Source organism: Mandrillus leucophaeus, unplaced genomic scaffold, assembly GCF_000951045.1.
Source record: "Mandrillus leucophaeus isolate KB7577 unplaced genomic scaffold, Mleu.le_1.0 Scaffold108, whole genome shotgun sequence".
NCBI classification, from domain to species: domain Eukaryota; kingdom Metazoa; phylum Chordata; class Mammalia; order Primates; family Cercopithecidae; genus Mandrillus; species Mandrillus leucophaeus.
In genome coordinates, this window is record NW_012098987.1 from 956,780 (window position 1) to 972,757 (window position 15,978).

General features: G+C 38.4%; 1 protein-coding gene across 5 annotated transcripts in view; it reads right to left on the reverse strand.

The window, feature by feature from the left end:
* Window positions 1-15,978, reverse strand: part of MYO5A (myosin VA (heavy chain 12, myoxin)) — a 141,441-nt gene that overhangs the window by 51,362 nt on the left and 74,101 nt on the right. For all 5 annotated transcript variants that reach the window (XM_011986343.1, XM_011986338.1, XM_011986329.1 and 2 more), the window contains exons 22-26: window positions 15,104-15,197; window positions 12,654-12,802; window positions 8,028-8,141; window positions 1,587-1,730; window positions 1,315-1,368 (exon numbers count right to left, since the gene is read on the reverse strand). In XM_011986343.1, coding sequence (XP_011841733.1) covers window positions 1,315-1,368; window positions 1,587-1,730; window positions 8,028-8,141; window positions 12,654-12,802; window positions 15,104-15,197 — 555 coding nt within the window. The remainder of the gene's footprint in view (window positions 1-1,314; window positions 1,369-1,586; window positions 1,731-8,027; window positions 8,142-12,653; window positions 12,803-15,103; window positions 15,198-15,978) is intronic.

The following is a 15,978-nucleotide window of genomic DNA, read 5'->3' on the forward strand; positions in this document are numbered from 1 at the left end:
ACAGAGTGACACTGACACTAGAACACAAGTGTCACAAGATGCTGGTTGGGAAACATAGATGTAGACAGGCACTTAAAAGCACCATGGTGCCTCATTTAGCACAGGACACATGGCCTGATGATACTGAAACACTTGTGTATAAACACTGCATATTTTAGTTTCTTCCCAGAGACAAAAGCTTAGGTTTGCAGCACCATATCAGTCCTTTCAATGTGTTATATTAAAACTATTTAGGCTGGGCACGGTGGCTCATGCCTGTAATCCCAGCACTTTAGGAGGTCGAGGCGGGTGGATCACAAGGTCAGGAAATCGAGACCATCCTGGCTAACACGGTGAAACCCCGTCTCTACTAAAAATGAGCTGGGCGTGGTGGCGGGCGCCTGTAGTCCCAGCTACTCAGGAGGCTGAGGCAGGAGAATGGCGTGAATCCAGGAGTCAGAGCTTGCAGTGAGCCGAGATCGTGCCACTGCACTCCAGCCTGGGCAACAGAGCGAGACTCCATCTCAAAAGAAAAATAAAAAAGCTATTTAAAGTCCTTCTTTTTTCTAGTTTAAGAATATATAACCTTTCTTTCATGAATTAATCTATTCTTTTATAAAAATGAATGCTCCCTCCCTTCCCCGTTCTCCCACCAACTGGTAATCAGATTCTTATTGCTTATTTCTGTAACAGAAGACACATAAATGTCATTACTTTGACGTGTAAACTACAAATGTTTCCCAAGTTTACTGTGTATCAGAATCACCCAGAGGTCTTGTTCAAACACAGATTGCTGGGGTCCACCCTCAGAGATTCTGATTTAATAAGTTTAGTAGTGTGAGGCCTGAAAATTTGCATTTCCAACAAGCTACCAGGTGACATTGATCCTGCTGGTCCAGGGACCATGTTTTGAGAGCCACTAATCTAATGCTTTGTGAATCGCGGCTTCATTCATACTACAGAGAATGTTTTTATTCATTCATTATTGTGTGGGGCAGGAGAAGATCTGGAGAGCAGATTCCTACTTCTATGTCTGGTCTGCCCCATCACACCCAATTGGATTTTTATAGTGGCCGACGCTAGAGTCCACATCCTTTACTACCACAGCCTCGAATGGCAGCTACTTCTCCTGTTCCTATTTAGACTGAAGTATAGCTTATATGAAATGGAATTTATAAAAAGAAACAACAAGAAGTAATGCAGAATAAGGCTGAAGCTAGGACCTCTGGTGCAACCTCCAGCCCTTAAGGATGTTCTCTGAGAAAAAGAGAGGCTCTGAGTGGGCCTCTTGCCAAAACAAAATATTCAAAGTCTTGAGCAGAAACTCCCCATTACCTTGAGTGACTCATATTCCAGTTCTGCACCTCTAATTTGTGGTCTTTCTTCTTCCTAGGGAAAAGTTAAAGTAAAAGTTTTATATTTTAATCGTCACATTTTTACTCTTAAAATATTTACTTGCTCTACAGAAAACGGGGAAGAGAGTTTAGCCCTCACTATTTTAACCAAGTGCTGCTTGGATAGGCTGGGCTGAGTCCCCACTAAGGAAAAGACTGCTGAAATGGACATAAAGCCCCGCCTCAGCTCTGCGGACGGGCTGTGCTGTGCACCTTGGCCTTGCTGCGGAGCACCTGCTCCTCCTTGCGGTCCAGCTCATCCTGCATCACCTGCTTCTCCTGCTCCAGCTCTGTGACCCGCTTTTGGAGCTTAAGGAACAATGACATGTCCAGAGGTACCTTCTTCTCACTTGGCTCCTAAACACCAGGAATCACAAGATGGTCAAGACAAGCCAGAAGACATACAAGTGAATGAGAAAATGACAAATAGCTCAATGGAAAAATAGGCAAACTTACAGAATAAGAAATACAAACATCTAGAGAATATATTTAAAAAATGCTCAACCTAGCTAACAATGAGAGAAATGCAAATTAAACAACACTGAACTGCTACTTCTCCCCTATCAGACTGGCAAAGACTAAAAAGATTCATGATGCTCTGTGTTAGCCACAGTGTTTCATATGATATTGGTGGAAGTAAAGGTAGGCCTTTGAAAAGGGCGATTTTGCTGAACTTACTAAAATTTAAATGTGCATACCTTTAACCTAGCAAATCTACATTTAGGAATTAATCCTACAGAAATACTTACACAAGTATATAAAAATATATGGAAAAAGATGTTCATTGCAGCATTTTTTTTTTTTTGTAATTGCAAAAAACTGGCAAGAATCTGAATGTCAGTCAATAGGACAGTTGCTTAAATAAATTACGGTATAGCCAAACTGTGAAATATTTTTTAGCTGTTAAAAAGAATGAAGTAGGCCAGGCGCGGTAGCTCATGCCTGTAATCCCAGCACTTTGGGAGGCCGAGGCGGGTAGATCACAAGGTCAGGAGCTCAAGACCAGCCTGACTGCAACATGGTGAAACTCCATCTCTACTAAAAATACAAAAATTAGCCAGGTGTGGTGGCACGCGTTAGTAATCCCAGCTACTCATGAGGCAGAGGCAGGAGAATCGCTTGAACCCAGGAGGCGGAGGTTGCAGTGAGCTGAGATTGCGCCACTGCACTCCAGCTGGGGCAGAAGAACGAGACTCCGTCTCAAAAAAAAAAAAAAAAAAAAAAAGAATGAAGTATATCAACATGAGCAGATAAATATGTCTTAAAAAGTATTACATGAACATACAAACTGCAGGACAGAAAATATACCTTGTTTTGTTAATAAAACACAAACGTATGTGACTTTTAAATGTATACCTAGCACATGCATATAAAAATTTGGAAGGCCATCAATGGTTATCTCAGAGGACGGAATGTACTATGGGAATGTTTCATTTCTTTACATTGTACATTCCTATATTTAAATTGTTTACAATGGGCAGGTTCTACATTTGCAATCAGGAAGAATGATTTCTGAAAATATGAAATGCCAGCATAAATATATTGAGATCACACAGAGAAAACTGAAATCTGAAAAACCAAAACATATATAGTCAGCCCTCCATATCCTTGGGTTCTGTATCTGTGGGTTCCACATCCTCTCAGATTCAACCAACTGTGGATCAAAAATATTCCCAAAAAAACCTCCCAAACAATAAAAATAAAAATGATTATCATATTTTTACTGTTAGATTATTTACTGCCTCTTCAGAAAACAGTGAAAAGAGTTTAGCCCTCACTACTTTAACAAAACGCTGCTTGGTTAGGCTGGGCTATGTCCCCGCTAAGAAGAGACTTCTAAAATCGACATAAAGCCCAGCCTTGGCTCTGTAGATAGGCCTACACTGCGCACCTTGGCTTTTTATTACAAATAAACAACAATACAGTATCACAACTGTTATACTGCATTGTTTACATAGCATTTATATTGTCTTAGGTACTACAATATGCTGTATTTGTCTTAGGTATTAAATAATGTTTTATTTAACTATATATTTTCTTAGGTATTAAATAATGCTATAGTTACATAGCTTGTCTTAGGTATTATAAGTAACGTAGAGATGACTTAAAGAATATGGAAGGATGTGCATAGGTTATATGTAAATACTACTGCATTTTATATAAGAGACTTGAGCATCCTTAGATTTTGGTATTCATGAAAGTCCTGAAGCCAATCCCCTGTGGAAACCAAGGGACGACTGTATAGTTCTTAATAAACTGAAGAATAACCTAATAATATTTTAAAAGTGTGTCAACTGGTTCCAAAACAGAATCACAGTGAGACCTACTAGGATAAATAAAGGTACACTAATTAAAGCTTAAAAATAATGGAAACAACTAACCATCATCATGGAAGTTGTGGGTGCCATAATTGTTTTAACATGTTTACTTAAGGTTTTAATTTTTAATGAGGTAAGAAGAGAAATAATTGTACTATTAGAATTAATGTAGTAGAAGATAAAGAGTCCCTTTGTTAGAGAGACAGAAGTGAGGATGGAGGAGCAAGAGAATGGCAGCAATCATCTATTTAACTAAACAGTCAATGTATAATTATTAAATGATTGGCAAATCTACCCAATTGTTTAAAAAGAGAATATTTACTTTTGCTTTTCTGATATGAGAGCAGAATAAGCTTTTACAGAAAATTTAGGAAATAAGAAAAGTTCAAAGAAGAAAAACACACCATAATCCTATCTCCACAGAAAAACTATAATTTTTTCTTAGTCTTTTTCTCTATGCATCTATAGATTTAAAGAATTAGAATAATATTGTCATTATAATTTTATATGATCTTTTAAACTTGACATTGCATTGTTTCCCAAATTTATGATATTTAAATATACAGTCAGGTGTGTCACCATTTGCTTAGCTATTATTTTACTGATGGGTGTTGAAGTTGTTTCTAATTTTTTGCTATTGGAATATTACTAAAATAAACACTCCAGTATACAAATATCTAAATATTAACTTCTTAAAAGTCCATCAAATTGGCCAATTTACACTTCTATCAGTAACCACCACCTTGCCTTGAACAGTAGTGACTGTTATAATTAAAAAAAAAATTTAGCTCAGTTAATAGACCAAAAGTGGAACTTTGTTGTTGATTTAATTTGCATTTCTTTGACTTTTTTTTTCTTGGACGGAGTTTTGCTCTTGTTGCCCAGGCTGGCATGCAGTGGTGCAATCTCGGCTCACTGCAACCTCCACCTCCTGGGTTCAAGCAATTCTCCTGCCTCAGTCTCCTGAGTAGCTGGGATTACAGGCACCTGCCACCACACTTGGTTAATTTTTTGTATTTTTAGTAGAGACAGGGTTTCGCCATGTTGGCTAGGCTCGTCTCGAACTCCTGACCTCAGGTGATCCACTGGCCTGGGTCTCCCAAAGTGCTGGGATTACAGGCATGAGCCACTGTGCCTGGCCTTCTTTGACTTTTGAAGAGACGGAATAATTTTTATTTTCAGGAATTGTATATTCATTAGCTACCTTTGGTCTTTTGTGAATTCAGAGTAGTGTTAAGTGTTATTCCAGTTCTAAAAACAACCCAAGAAGAATCAACTGAACAAAGAAGTAGGCATTTACAGGCTGTCAAAGTCATTTGTCCACAAATTAATTACACCTGAACTTTTTCTTTCTGCCTACTTTGTAATACTCAACAATTAGAAAAAGTTTAGGTATATAATCTTTATAATAAAGTCTGTCCTGACTTAGCAGAACAGATATAACATCTTGCCACAACATGAAATCACTATAGAATTTCATTCGTATAAAAATTCTTTTCTATATGTCCCCCATAAAAATTAAGCATAAAATATTTACATTGATGCTTATTTACAATTTAAACATTCCATATTATATATTTTAATGTTTGTTCATTATGAATGATGTACATGTCCCTGAAATTTTAAATTATTTCATCTTTTCTTACACTGTCATAGAACCTTTCGTTTCAGAAATGAATGTAATATTTCATTCATTATACCTAAAATATCATTTGGAAATCATTCCTTTGAGCCTTGAATGGGCACTTTTTGTTTAAAAGGAAGCCTCTTATTAAAATGGGATGGTGTTTTGACAACTAGAAGTAGCAAAAAAAAAAAAAATGAAAAGAAAAAAATGTGATGGGGTAACTCTTCAGACATCGGTTAATACTACATAAACAACTAGTTGATTGCTGGACAAGAGCAAAATTCTGTGGATACGAGTATTAAAATAGAAGATAGAAGATCACAAAAGATTACATGTGAAAAATGCAAAATGACTTAAGGCAAAAATATTGGTAATTATTTAAGGGTGCTCCCGATGGTGCCCATTCTGAGCCCTGATGACACGTCTAACTAAAGAGATGTCCTCGCTATACCCCATGAACAAGATGGAAGATTGGGCCATCTGTCACAGAGAAGTTTCTGAGGTTTTGTTTCGCTTTCTTGCCTTAGTAAGGACTTTGTCACCCAGGGCTTTTCTAAGACAGCGAAGCTCTTTAACTGACCTAAAAAATAACACTAGTCTCTCATCTGAGGAAAATCAAAATAACTGAATGTAGTCACAAAATTACCACCATTACAGGCCTGGCAGTCATTCTGAAATAACTCCTAATGATAGCTGAGAAAGTTCTGGTGACCCTTCCCCAGATGTGAAAGGTGTGAGAAAGCTTGAGAGCAGAAGCAGAACAGGGATCATCAGTCAACGGCTCCTAGAAGAGGTGCACACCAAGCAGGAGGAGCACTGGTTCCAAAGCAACATCAACCCAGCCTGTGAAGATCTGCAAGCGCAGGAGGGCTGCAAAACAAGTGGGGCCAGCAGGGGAATTCTCCAGAGAGCTACAGACTGGTTTCCAGTGAGCACACCTTTTTTATTATGGCTTCCCCTTACCAGCAGGAGCTGCTAAAGTGGTACTACACTGGACTGGGCAGTTTGTAAATGTACTTCCCTCCGACTATTGCAAGTGAGAACTCCCACTGAGATCAACAGGATGGAATCCTAAAACCTTCCTATCTATCGAAGGCTCAGAAGTCCTAATTTTGAAGTCTTCAAAGTCTAACTTTGTGGTATGATGACACCAATGATTCTTCTCAACATACAAGTCTTTCCTCCCAACAAGAGATGGAATCTATCCTCTTTGCCTTGAATCTGGGCTGGCCTTGTGATTTTCTTTGACCAGAATGTGGCAGAACTAACACTGGGCCAGTTCTGGGCCTAGCTCTAAGAGGCCTGGTATCTTTTAGCCTCTCACTCTTAGAACCCACCTACCTGCTGCTGAAGAGAGGCTACATGGAGAGGCCCAGGGAAGAGAAGCAAGCACCCTACAGAATGCAGCTACATGAGGCACTCTGACCACCACCACATGGAGCAGAAGAACTCCTCAGTCAAATCCCACAGAATTATGAGTAATAATAAATTAATTAATAATAAATAAAAAATAATAAATAACTGTTTTTTAAAATTTGAGATCAATTATTACATAGCAATAGATAACTGGAAAAACCTCTATCCTGCTATATACTGGCCATACTGTTATATCCATGGGCCCAGCCAATGTTAGCTATAGATAGAAAAGGGATTTGGAGACTTGCAGTGTAGAATCCCTGGATGGAAGTCAGTAGAATACAATGGCTTAAGAACATGAATTCTAAAGAGACAAGCCTCAGTTAGTATGCTGGATCTACCATTGATAAGCTGTGAACTTGGACAAATTCCTTAGCCTTCTTGTATGTATGATTCCAATGATATGACATTCCAACTATATAACATTTTTCTTCAAAACAGAATGAGATGGCAGAAACTTCATTCTTAAGTAGAACTGAGACAAGAAAGGAAAGAATCGCTCAATTTCTCTAGCTATTCTGCCAGAAGCAGTCTATTTCTGATTTGGTCATTTTCAAAGAATATAATATAAAAATAGTACGGTTGTATCTGAATTATCCATTATTGAAACTATATCATATTTAAAAAGATCTTAGAATTGGTTGGGAATAATCTAACTAGAAGTCACTATACTCTTGGAGTTACAGTAATACATCATTTTGGTTTCATACAACATAACACAAAACATTAAAGCAGATTTCTAAACTATTTTCCATGCATTTTGTAGAAGAAAGTTACATTGGTAAAAACTGGCAAAAAACAGAGGCAGCAGTTTTGCTAAACTCTGGGGCGCCAGTGTATATGATATTCAAGGACAAAGGGCTTACTTGAAAAATAATTTACCTCTGTCTACAGCAGTGGTCTATAGATATAAAGTAAATAATAAATAAATAAATAAATAAATAAATAAATAAATAAAATAAAATAATTTACCTCAGTCTGAAATAAAATCCTGTATACACACCATGTTAGGGGTAAAAGAGAATTACAAAAATAAAATCTCACCATCAAAATTGCATTAAAAATTAAAATTAAAATTTGTATTGACAAAAAAATATGCAATAGGTATGTATGTACATAGCACTTAAGTGTACAAAAAGGTAAATAAGATAAGTTTGTATCTACAAGTCACTTATGAAGAATAAATGATTCAAACAAATACTACGTTTATGGCCAATTGGAGTCTGCTCTGCAATGGAAATGTTCCTTGTTAACAACAGCATGCTCACATCCTACTTTCAGTCTAAACTGTACCTCTGTCCTCGATGGAATGTCTTCCATTTCTGCAATTTCAGAGCTAAAGGTATATTCAGATTCGTTGCTGCTGTGGGTGGAGTCTGTCCTCCTGTGTCCAGGCTTAGGCACATGCTGCAAGGCAAATAACCCAGGTATAATTAACACAACATAATTAGTCTAGGCATAGTTAAGACAGCATCCACCTTGACTTGGTTCTTATCCCTACTGCCTGACTTGTATTGGTGCCCAAGTGATCTGTTCCATATTGTTTTGACCATATAATTACAAAAAGGTCACCTCTTCAAAGAAAAAGGTACACTGGCATGACATGACAGGAACAGCTGCAAATCCAAATGCCCAAATAAAAATCACTTGTGATTATTAGTGGAGTACCCTTTGGGTGTTGAAAACTTTGAGCGGTCAGTCACACTGGGTGAAGCAGTGCTCAGTGAAGCACTGGGTAAAGCTTCCAAGCACTGACTTTAGTGCTGTAATCAAATAAAACTTATCAAAAACCTCATAAAATATATTGAAATGGCATGCACAGTCATTTTACTGCATGGTAATTAGGCAAAAATGGTTTAAAGGAAAGATGAAGGAGTTCACACAGGCAGCTCTAATTTCTGTCACTTTAATACGTGCAGTTAAATCTTTGGAGTGAGCAGTGGGCAGGATGGACAGTACAGGGGAGGTAAGAAAGCCGCTCTAGTAATCCTCCGAAGAGCCCTCGGTTATTACCTCAGGACATCCGGGTGGCATTTTTATGACATGTAATACCTAGGAAATTAGTGTTCAGAAAGCTCATGGGGAATAGAAAAGTTTAGCAATGACACATCCTTCCCTCCTGTAGGAGAAGGGGTTAGAGAATAACCTGAGGGAAGAAGGAATTAAAAGGCTGGGCTCTTAGCATGTCCCCAGCAGGAGAGATGGAAAGATCCAGTGGCCTTAAGCTTTCAATGTTACAGTCCTGAGGGCTTCAGAAAGGCCTCCGAGAGCTTTCTCATCTGTCCAGTTTTCTTTGTACCTTTCCCCAGCTGCTGGAAAAGAGCTGGAAGCCACAAAGAGCTTCTTTGTCTCTTCCCTTCCTACACCCAGGCTTATGGAGAGAAGACTCATCCAGAGACTTAAAAGTCTCCCAGGCCAGCCCAACCTGTACTGCAAAGCGAAGGGAAGATCCAAGAACACCAGCACCTCTGAAACAATCCAGAAGCTGGGGTGCACACTAAAGGGGATAATCATCACAGATGAAGTCCAAGGCACTCAAATTCACTGTCTGTTTACAGACACAGGCACTCTTACTTAAAATTTCCAGCCCAAGACCACAGTTGTATGAATGGCATTTATTTAATAAACTGGTTGTATCACTAAGAAAAATAGGTAGTCCAGATAAACACCAGGACAAAGATTTTTAATAAGCTTATTAAAAATGAGAGAGATCCCTGTCTTCCCACATATATCTATCATTATACAAGGAATACCTTAAGACATTAATAGAAGCAACACTGCTTGTTGCTATTTAATGTAACTTTTGGATACAGGGCAGTGGTTAAGTGCTCTGGGTCTGAAAGGAGACAGAGCTAGGCAGGAATACCAGCTCTTCCACTTACTTGTCCCTTACTCAACTTTTCTAGGCCTCAGTTTCATCATCAGGAAAAAAAGGGTAGTAATTTCTATCTCATAGGGTCTGTGTGAGGATTAAATAAGAGTGTGCAAGTAAACAGTCTGGTGTGGCATAAAAAGCATTCAATGAATGTTAACTGCTGCTGCCGTGATTGTTAGGGGACTGCAGTGATTCAACAACTTTCTTGTTGGTAACTTTTCAGTTCTCTGTTTTTAGGATTTTGCTCCCCTGTTTATATGTTTTTCAACTACAAGGATATATATTTGACTGGATCAATATGTTCTCCTTCAAGATCTGCACCTCCCTCCTCTTCTGCTCCTGATTTCTCCCATGATTCCTTCTTTTCCAGAACCTGTTTTATTCCCTTTGCCAAGACTAATGACCCCACGATTGACATGCTGGTTTCCCTCCACTCTCTGGAATTAATTTACCTTTAAACACTTCATAAGCCTGTATCCCATGCCTCATCAGCTTTTCTTCATTGGCTTGAAACTCCTTAGCCCTGGATTGGTCCTTCCTCATTGCCTCTGCCCCTGTATTGTCTGGACAAACCAATGTTCTTGGAGAAAAATGCTACAACACTTCTTGTACTAGGGCCAACAACTCTAGAGGCTGGTAATAAGTGACACTATTAGCTTACTAGTGTTCTTTGGCCCATGTATCACATAGGTTATGGGAAGCGCTGGAGGCAGCTTATCAAGTCCCCTCCCTAGAGTTTCCTCCATTCATATGACAACTCTGTTTATGACCAAATGCTTCATTAGCTCTGGATAGAAGCAGTGAGAATGCCATTTCCAGAAGAGTGTCAGTCTAATATTAGTCAAGTACTCATCTGTTAGCTGTTCAGTTGTACCTAAACATTAAAATAAGATATTGTCGCTAATATTTTAATTGTCTTGGGTTATAAGATCAAGTTTTTTATTCTCTGCAATTCTGGGCAAATATTTTCTGCAAAACCTGTGATCTGGACTACATCTGGAGCTAGGAAATGAGATCTAGTGAAGAGATGAGTGGAAAGCAAGCGAGCTCTTATCTCCCTTCCTCTGCTTTCTCCTTTTCCCTTCCTCTGACCATTTTGTCTCCCAAGAGGAATGACAGTGAGTCACAGGCATACACAATGGAGAGGACACACGACTGAGAAAAAAGAAATTCAGCAACTAAAACTACCCCTAGAGCACTGCTGGGAACAGATGGAGAGCAGGCAGACTTGCTTAGAAGAAAGGAGGAGCTGTGTCAAGCTGCTGGAGGATGGCGTCACTGGAGGGCCCTTCTAGAAATGGCCACCTCCTTGACTAAAGAGACCCATGACCTCCTCACAGATGGATGTCTCTGGAATATGCTCAGAGAGGGATACATGTATGGTACCTGCTTCTCTCATTTTATTTTCTGAAATTCATATTGCATGCACTATTAAAGAATCCAAGAAATTCTGCAGAAAAGACATCTGTTTATCTCTGTTTAACCTGGTAGATTACATTTATTTTACCTCAGAATTTCTTCTCCAATGCCACTTATTAACATCCCAAATAACTAAGGGGTCTCAGAAACACCTACCTATAGGTTATAAAGTTTAGCTCTAACCATAACTGAAACAGAGATTAACCATAAATGTTGGCAAGGTCACCTAATAAATACAGTGAACAAAAATATACCAAAGAATGGAACTGGGGAACATAAACACTGAAAAAGAAGAAAAGAAGTCTAGAGAAAGCTAAGAATTACAGAATGTGAAGGAAGAAAGGTTTCAATGGGACCAAGGGGAGCATGGTGATCAAGGAAGATGAAGCTTAACAAGGGTCTTTAGATTTGTCAATTATAAGAACAGTTATAATGGTGACTTGCATCTACTTCTAATTTCTCTTTGTCACACATAAATCAGAGTAGTGAGGGTTGAAATAATGGTCCAATGTGGGATTTATATTAGTTTTTTAGTCTCTTTTAGACAGGATTTTCTCATCTGCAAGGTGATGAGAGCCTATCTTTCGTATTACATAATCTCTTTTATTTTGACTTTTTAAGTGTCATATTGTAATGAACTTTGTCAGTAGGTCCAGATAGAAGCAAAATTTGAAGCAAATACTCTGCTCCACAGATACTGAATTATCTGGCTTTTTATGAGATATTTCAAAGTATTTCTGGTCATTTGTATAATTAGGTTACCTTTAAGGCTGGTACTCGTAGGCAGCAAGAGAACTTGGGAACTCTTTGTTTTCTGATAGCAGGATATGTGGAATAGGGAGGATGTGCAGAATTATTACAAGTATGAAAGGTACATTGGTAAATGCAGAAGAGTCCTTGAAATAGATAATTCATTATAAATGGAGTCTGAATTTTCTTTTCATAGGAATATGTCTTCGAAATTATAATCAAAATCAGTCTACATGTAAATGTTTCATTAGGCCATTCAATATATGAAACAAAGTCCAACTGACTGGGCGCAGTGGCTCATGCCTGTAATCCCAGCATTTTGGGAGGTGGCCAAGGCGGGTGGATCACTAGGTCAGGAGATCGAGACAATCCTGGCCAACATGGTGAAACCTCGTCTCTACTAAAAATACAAAAAATTAGCCAGGCATGGCAGTGGGTGCCTGTAGTCCCAGCTAGCTACTCAGGAGGCTGAGGCAGGAGAATCAATTGAACCTGCGAGGCAGAGGTTGCAGTGAGCCGAGATTGCGCCACTGTACTCCACTTGATGGCAGAGCGAGACTCCGTCTCAAAACAAAAACAAAAACAAAAATTCAACTGTACTGACTTTATACTATCATTTAGCCCAGTCTTTAAAGTGTTTGACTTTACTGAAGTACTTGTGCATAAAATTATATTATTTCTGAGATTTGCTTTAAAATAATCCAATCCATTGGATGCAGCGGGTTGGGGAGATGGAACGGGAGGTGAATATGTGTTGAACATTCTGGAATTGGGTGGTAGGCACACGGAAGATATGGAGGTTCATTCTACTATTCTATTTACTTTTGTATATGTTTAAAATTTTTCATTAAAAAAAGCAAAAGTGTTTGACTCACCACCATAAGGGTCATCTCTTCTTTGAGGTCATCATATCGTTCTTCTAGGCGACTGAACTCATTCAGAAGGTTCTGATATCTCAGTCTTTCATCATTAAGGTCGAGCTCCAGTTGTTTTGTTTCTTCTACTAACTTCTTCTCCATAGTTTCTGAAATTAAAAAAAGGATATGCATACCAAAGATGGCCCCTTGAAAATGCAATTGTGTAAACATGTATACTGATTTCCAGTTTCTCTGCAGGGAATTTTACTTTTAGTATCACTGTGATTCATGAAGAGTGTCTTAGTAAAATTTAGGTAAAGAAAAAATGACCAAAAAATGAAATAATTTATTAATATTAACAATCACCTACTGAGTTATTGCCCATACTCTGGCCTTAGTTCCACTAATTGATACACTGGTTACAGCACATCCTTGAAAAACTTCCACTAGTCACTGTCTAGTAACTAAACTATATGTATTTTTATTCCAGTGGTATTTTATTCATAAAATTCTTTCGCCCAAAGTAGTATACTCTCTCCAAAAGTCAGAGATATTTCTCAAGAGAATGGCAACTTTTCAGTGGACCCAGCTGTCCTACTCTACAGAGTCTCTCTTCATTTACCATCTCATGGTTCTATCTTACATTTTCTATGACTTTAACCTCCCATGCTGTCCTATTACTCTGCAGCTTCTAACCAGATAAAATGCTCAGGCTGGCCAGCTGTGTTGTGTGTTTCTTGGTCATCCCCCACGCGCTGCTGAGGAAACCTTGTCTTCTTTATTTACCTACCCCCTCCACCCTCTCTGTGGCTATGGTTTGTTTTTGGCTAGGACATGATCTGGAAATTGGAGATTAGCCCTTGACTGCAGATGAAGTAAAGTAACAAAACCTCAAATCTCAGCTATATGTCTTAACTCAATCAGTCAACCAGTCACATTTATAATATTAAGCTTCCTACCACTTTGCTCCATTTTACCCATACATTTTGAGGTTAAATCTTAATCTGCCCTGCCTGCTTCTATAGCTTCACCACTGCTTTCTCTGTGAGCACCATGAGGCAAGGGCTACAAGTGTCCTGTCACAGCTGCTTTCCTGGTGCCCACCACAGTGCTTCCCTAGAGTAGGGCTTTAATAATTTGTACATGAATGAATGAATTTCTTCTCTCTAAAACATTCTACAAGTTGCCTTTTATTCTCACCAGTTTGCAGAAGCTGTTCTGAGGCTACCAAAAAATTTTCCTTTGGCAAATTCACTGACATTTCTTTGTTCTTACAGTTCACTTTCAAATAACATTTTATATTTTCCTAGAAGATTCTCATCATTCTGGATCCTTCTGTTACATGCTGCCTCCCAGCAGCCTTCTTTCCAGGGCTCTGTTTTCTCCTTCACCTCTTAATTTTATTTTCTGACTCCTTTTCTTTACCTCATCCCTTAGTATGGTCATTAATTCCAGGTTTTCTTCTCTTTCCTCTCTACTATCCCCTTCAACTAGGAGAGGTGAGGCAGTCTCTCTTACCACCACAGTTTTAATGGGTATCTTTAGGCTCCCTTCTTATTTTTTCTCTAATCTTTAATCTGGATTTGCTTTCTGAACACCTCCATGTTGAGGTCCTGACTGACATCTCAAACTTAACACTCCAACAACTGGCCTCATTAATTTGCCTCATAAATGTGTACTCTTTTCTCAATATCCCTATTACTAATAACATACCATTATTGTTTTGTTATCTCATTGTAAAATCTTAGAACATATTTGCCTTTTTTGAATACCAATGTAATCAACGGAATGTATATGAAAATGTACTATTTTCATATAATAAATCCCCATTCCCAACCATCTTTTCTCTTCCATTTCCACCACTAATTACTGTATAGATCTGTATCTTCTTACCCCGTATTTATATATATGTGGATTCCTTATTAATTTATCACCTTTCTAACCTACCCCACAAACAGAAAACAGAATAAATGTCCATATCTGGTTAGTTCTCTATTTAAAAAATTAGTGTTTTTTTAGTTTAATAGCAAAAAGTGGTGAATCTTAGAATAACATCCATTGATTTAGTCAAAAAAAAAGACAACATACACACACACACACACACACATAAATATACACATATTAGCTCAAAAATTCTTACTAAAACATTAGGAATCCTATAAGCCTTAACTAACGAATCGTACATGCAGAACAAATTTAATTTTTAAAAAAAATTACTTATGACACTGACTGAACCTGAGTTCACATTTGTACCTAGAGATACCAGATTTACAAGTTTATCAACCAACTAATTCAACCAAAATACATGATCTCTTGCGTCTTGGAACTTTGTAAATTTGCTGATGATAGCCTCAACTTTTAAAAATATTTAAACTCTAAATAACGTTGTGTAACTCATCAAGTAACACCGTAACTTATACAACTTTGGTGTGAGGTTGGTTGGCGTGTAGTACACGTGTAAGCTTTACCTGTCATCTCCTTAGCCTGCTCCACGATGCGGTGATTGAGGGCTTCTTTTTCTTGCTTCAGCAAAGTATTTTCTTCCTTCAGATTTGATACCAGCTATGAAATGAAACAATAAAGTGAGATGGCTGCAATGGACAGAGGAAGCCTGATGACCAAGGATAAAGACCATAAGCAGTCATTCCTTACTTCCACCACCTCTGTGCTTCCTGTCTTTGCCTGGTTATGTCTAGTAACCTTACAAACTGGCTCAAGCATTACTCCCTCTCAAGAGCCTTTCTGAAACCCTTTTCAATTAGTTGTCTTTTCCCTGTGCTACCACAAGACCCTGTATATGCTCTTTGTATCCGTCACAAATGATTTACTTTCCTCTTTTACAGAATAGACTAGAAATTCTTGAAGGATAAGGATGGTGATGGTTTTTTACTTTACACCTTAAACACTAAAAAATTGCCTGGCACTAAAGTTAGCATTTGCTCTCAAAGGTAATTGATATTACCTTCTCATTTCAATGCTTTCACATAAAGCTTATGTGTACCCATGATTCAAGTGGAGAGATTAAGGAGGTTAAGAAGGATGTGAGGATATTTTAGTTTGGAAAATTCACTGAAAACCTTTTGATTCTCCCTGATATCTATGTTGAGAAAGAGAATTTCTTTTTCATCTCTCTTTAAGAGTTTTACAAGGCTGAGGCTGGGTGCGGTGGCTCACGCCTGTAATCCCACCACTTTGGGAGGCTGAGGTGGGTGGATCACGAGGTCAGGAGATCAAGACCATCCCGGCTAACACGGTGAAACCCTGTCTCTACTAAAAATACAAAAAAATTAGCTGGGCGCGGTGGCGGGCGCCTGTAGTTCCAGCTACTTGGGAGGCTGAGGCA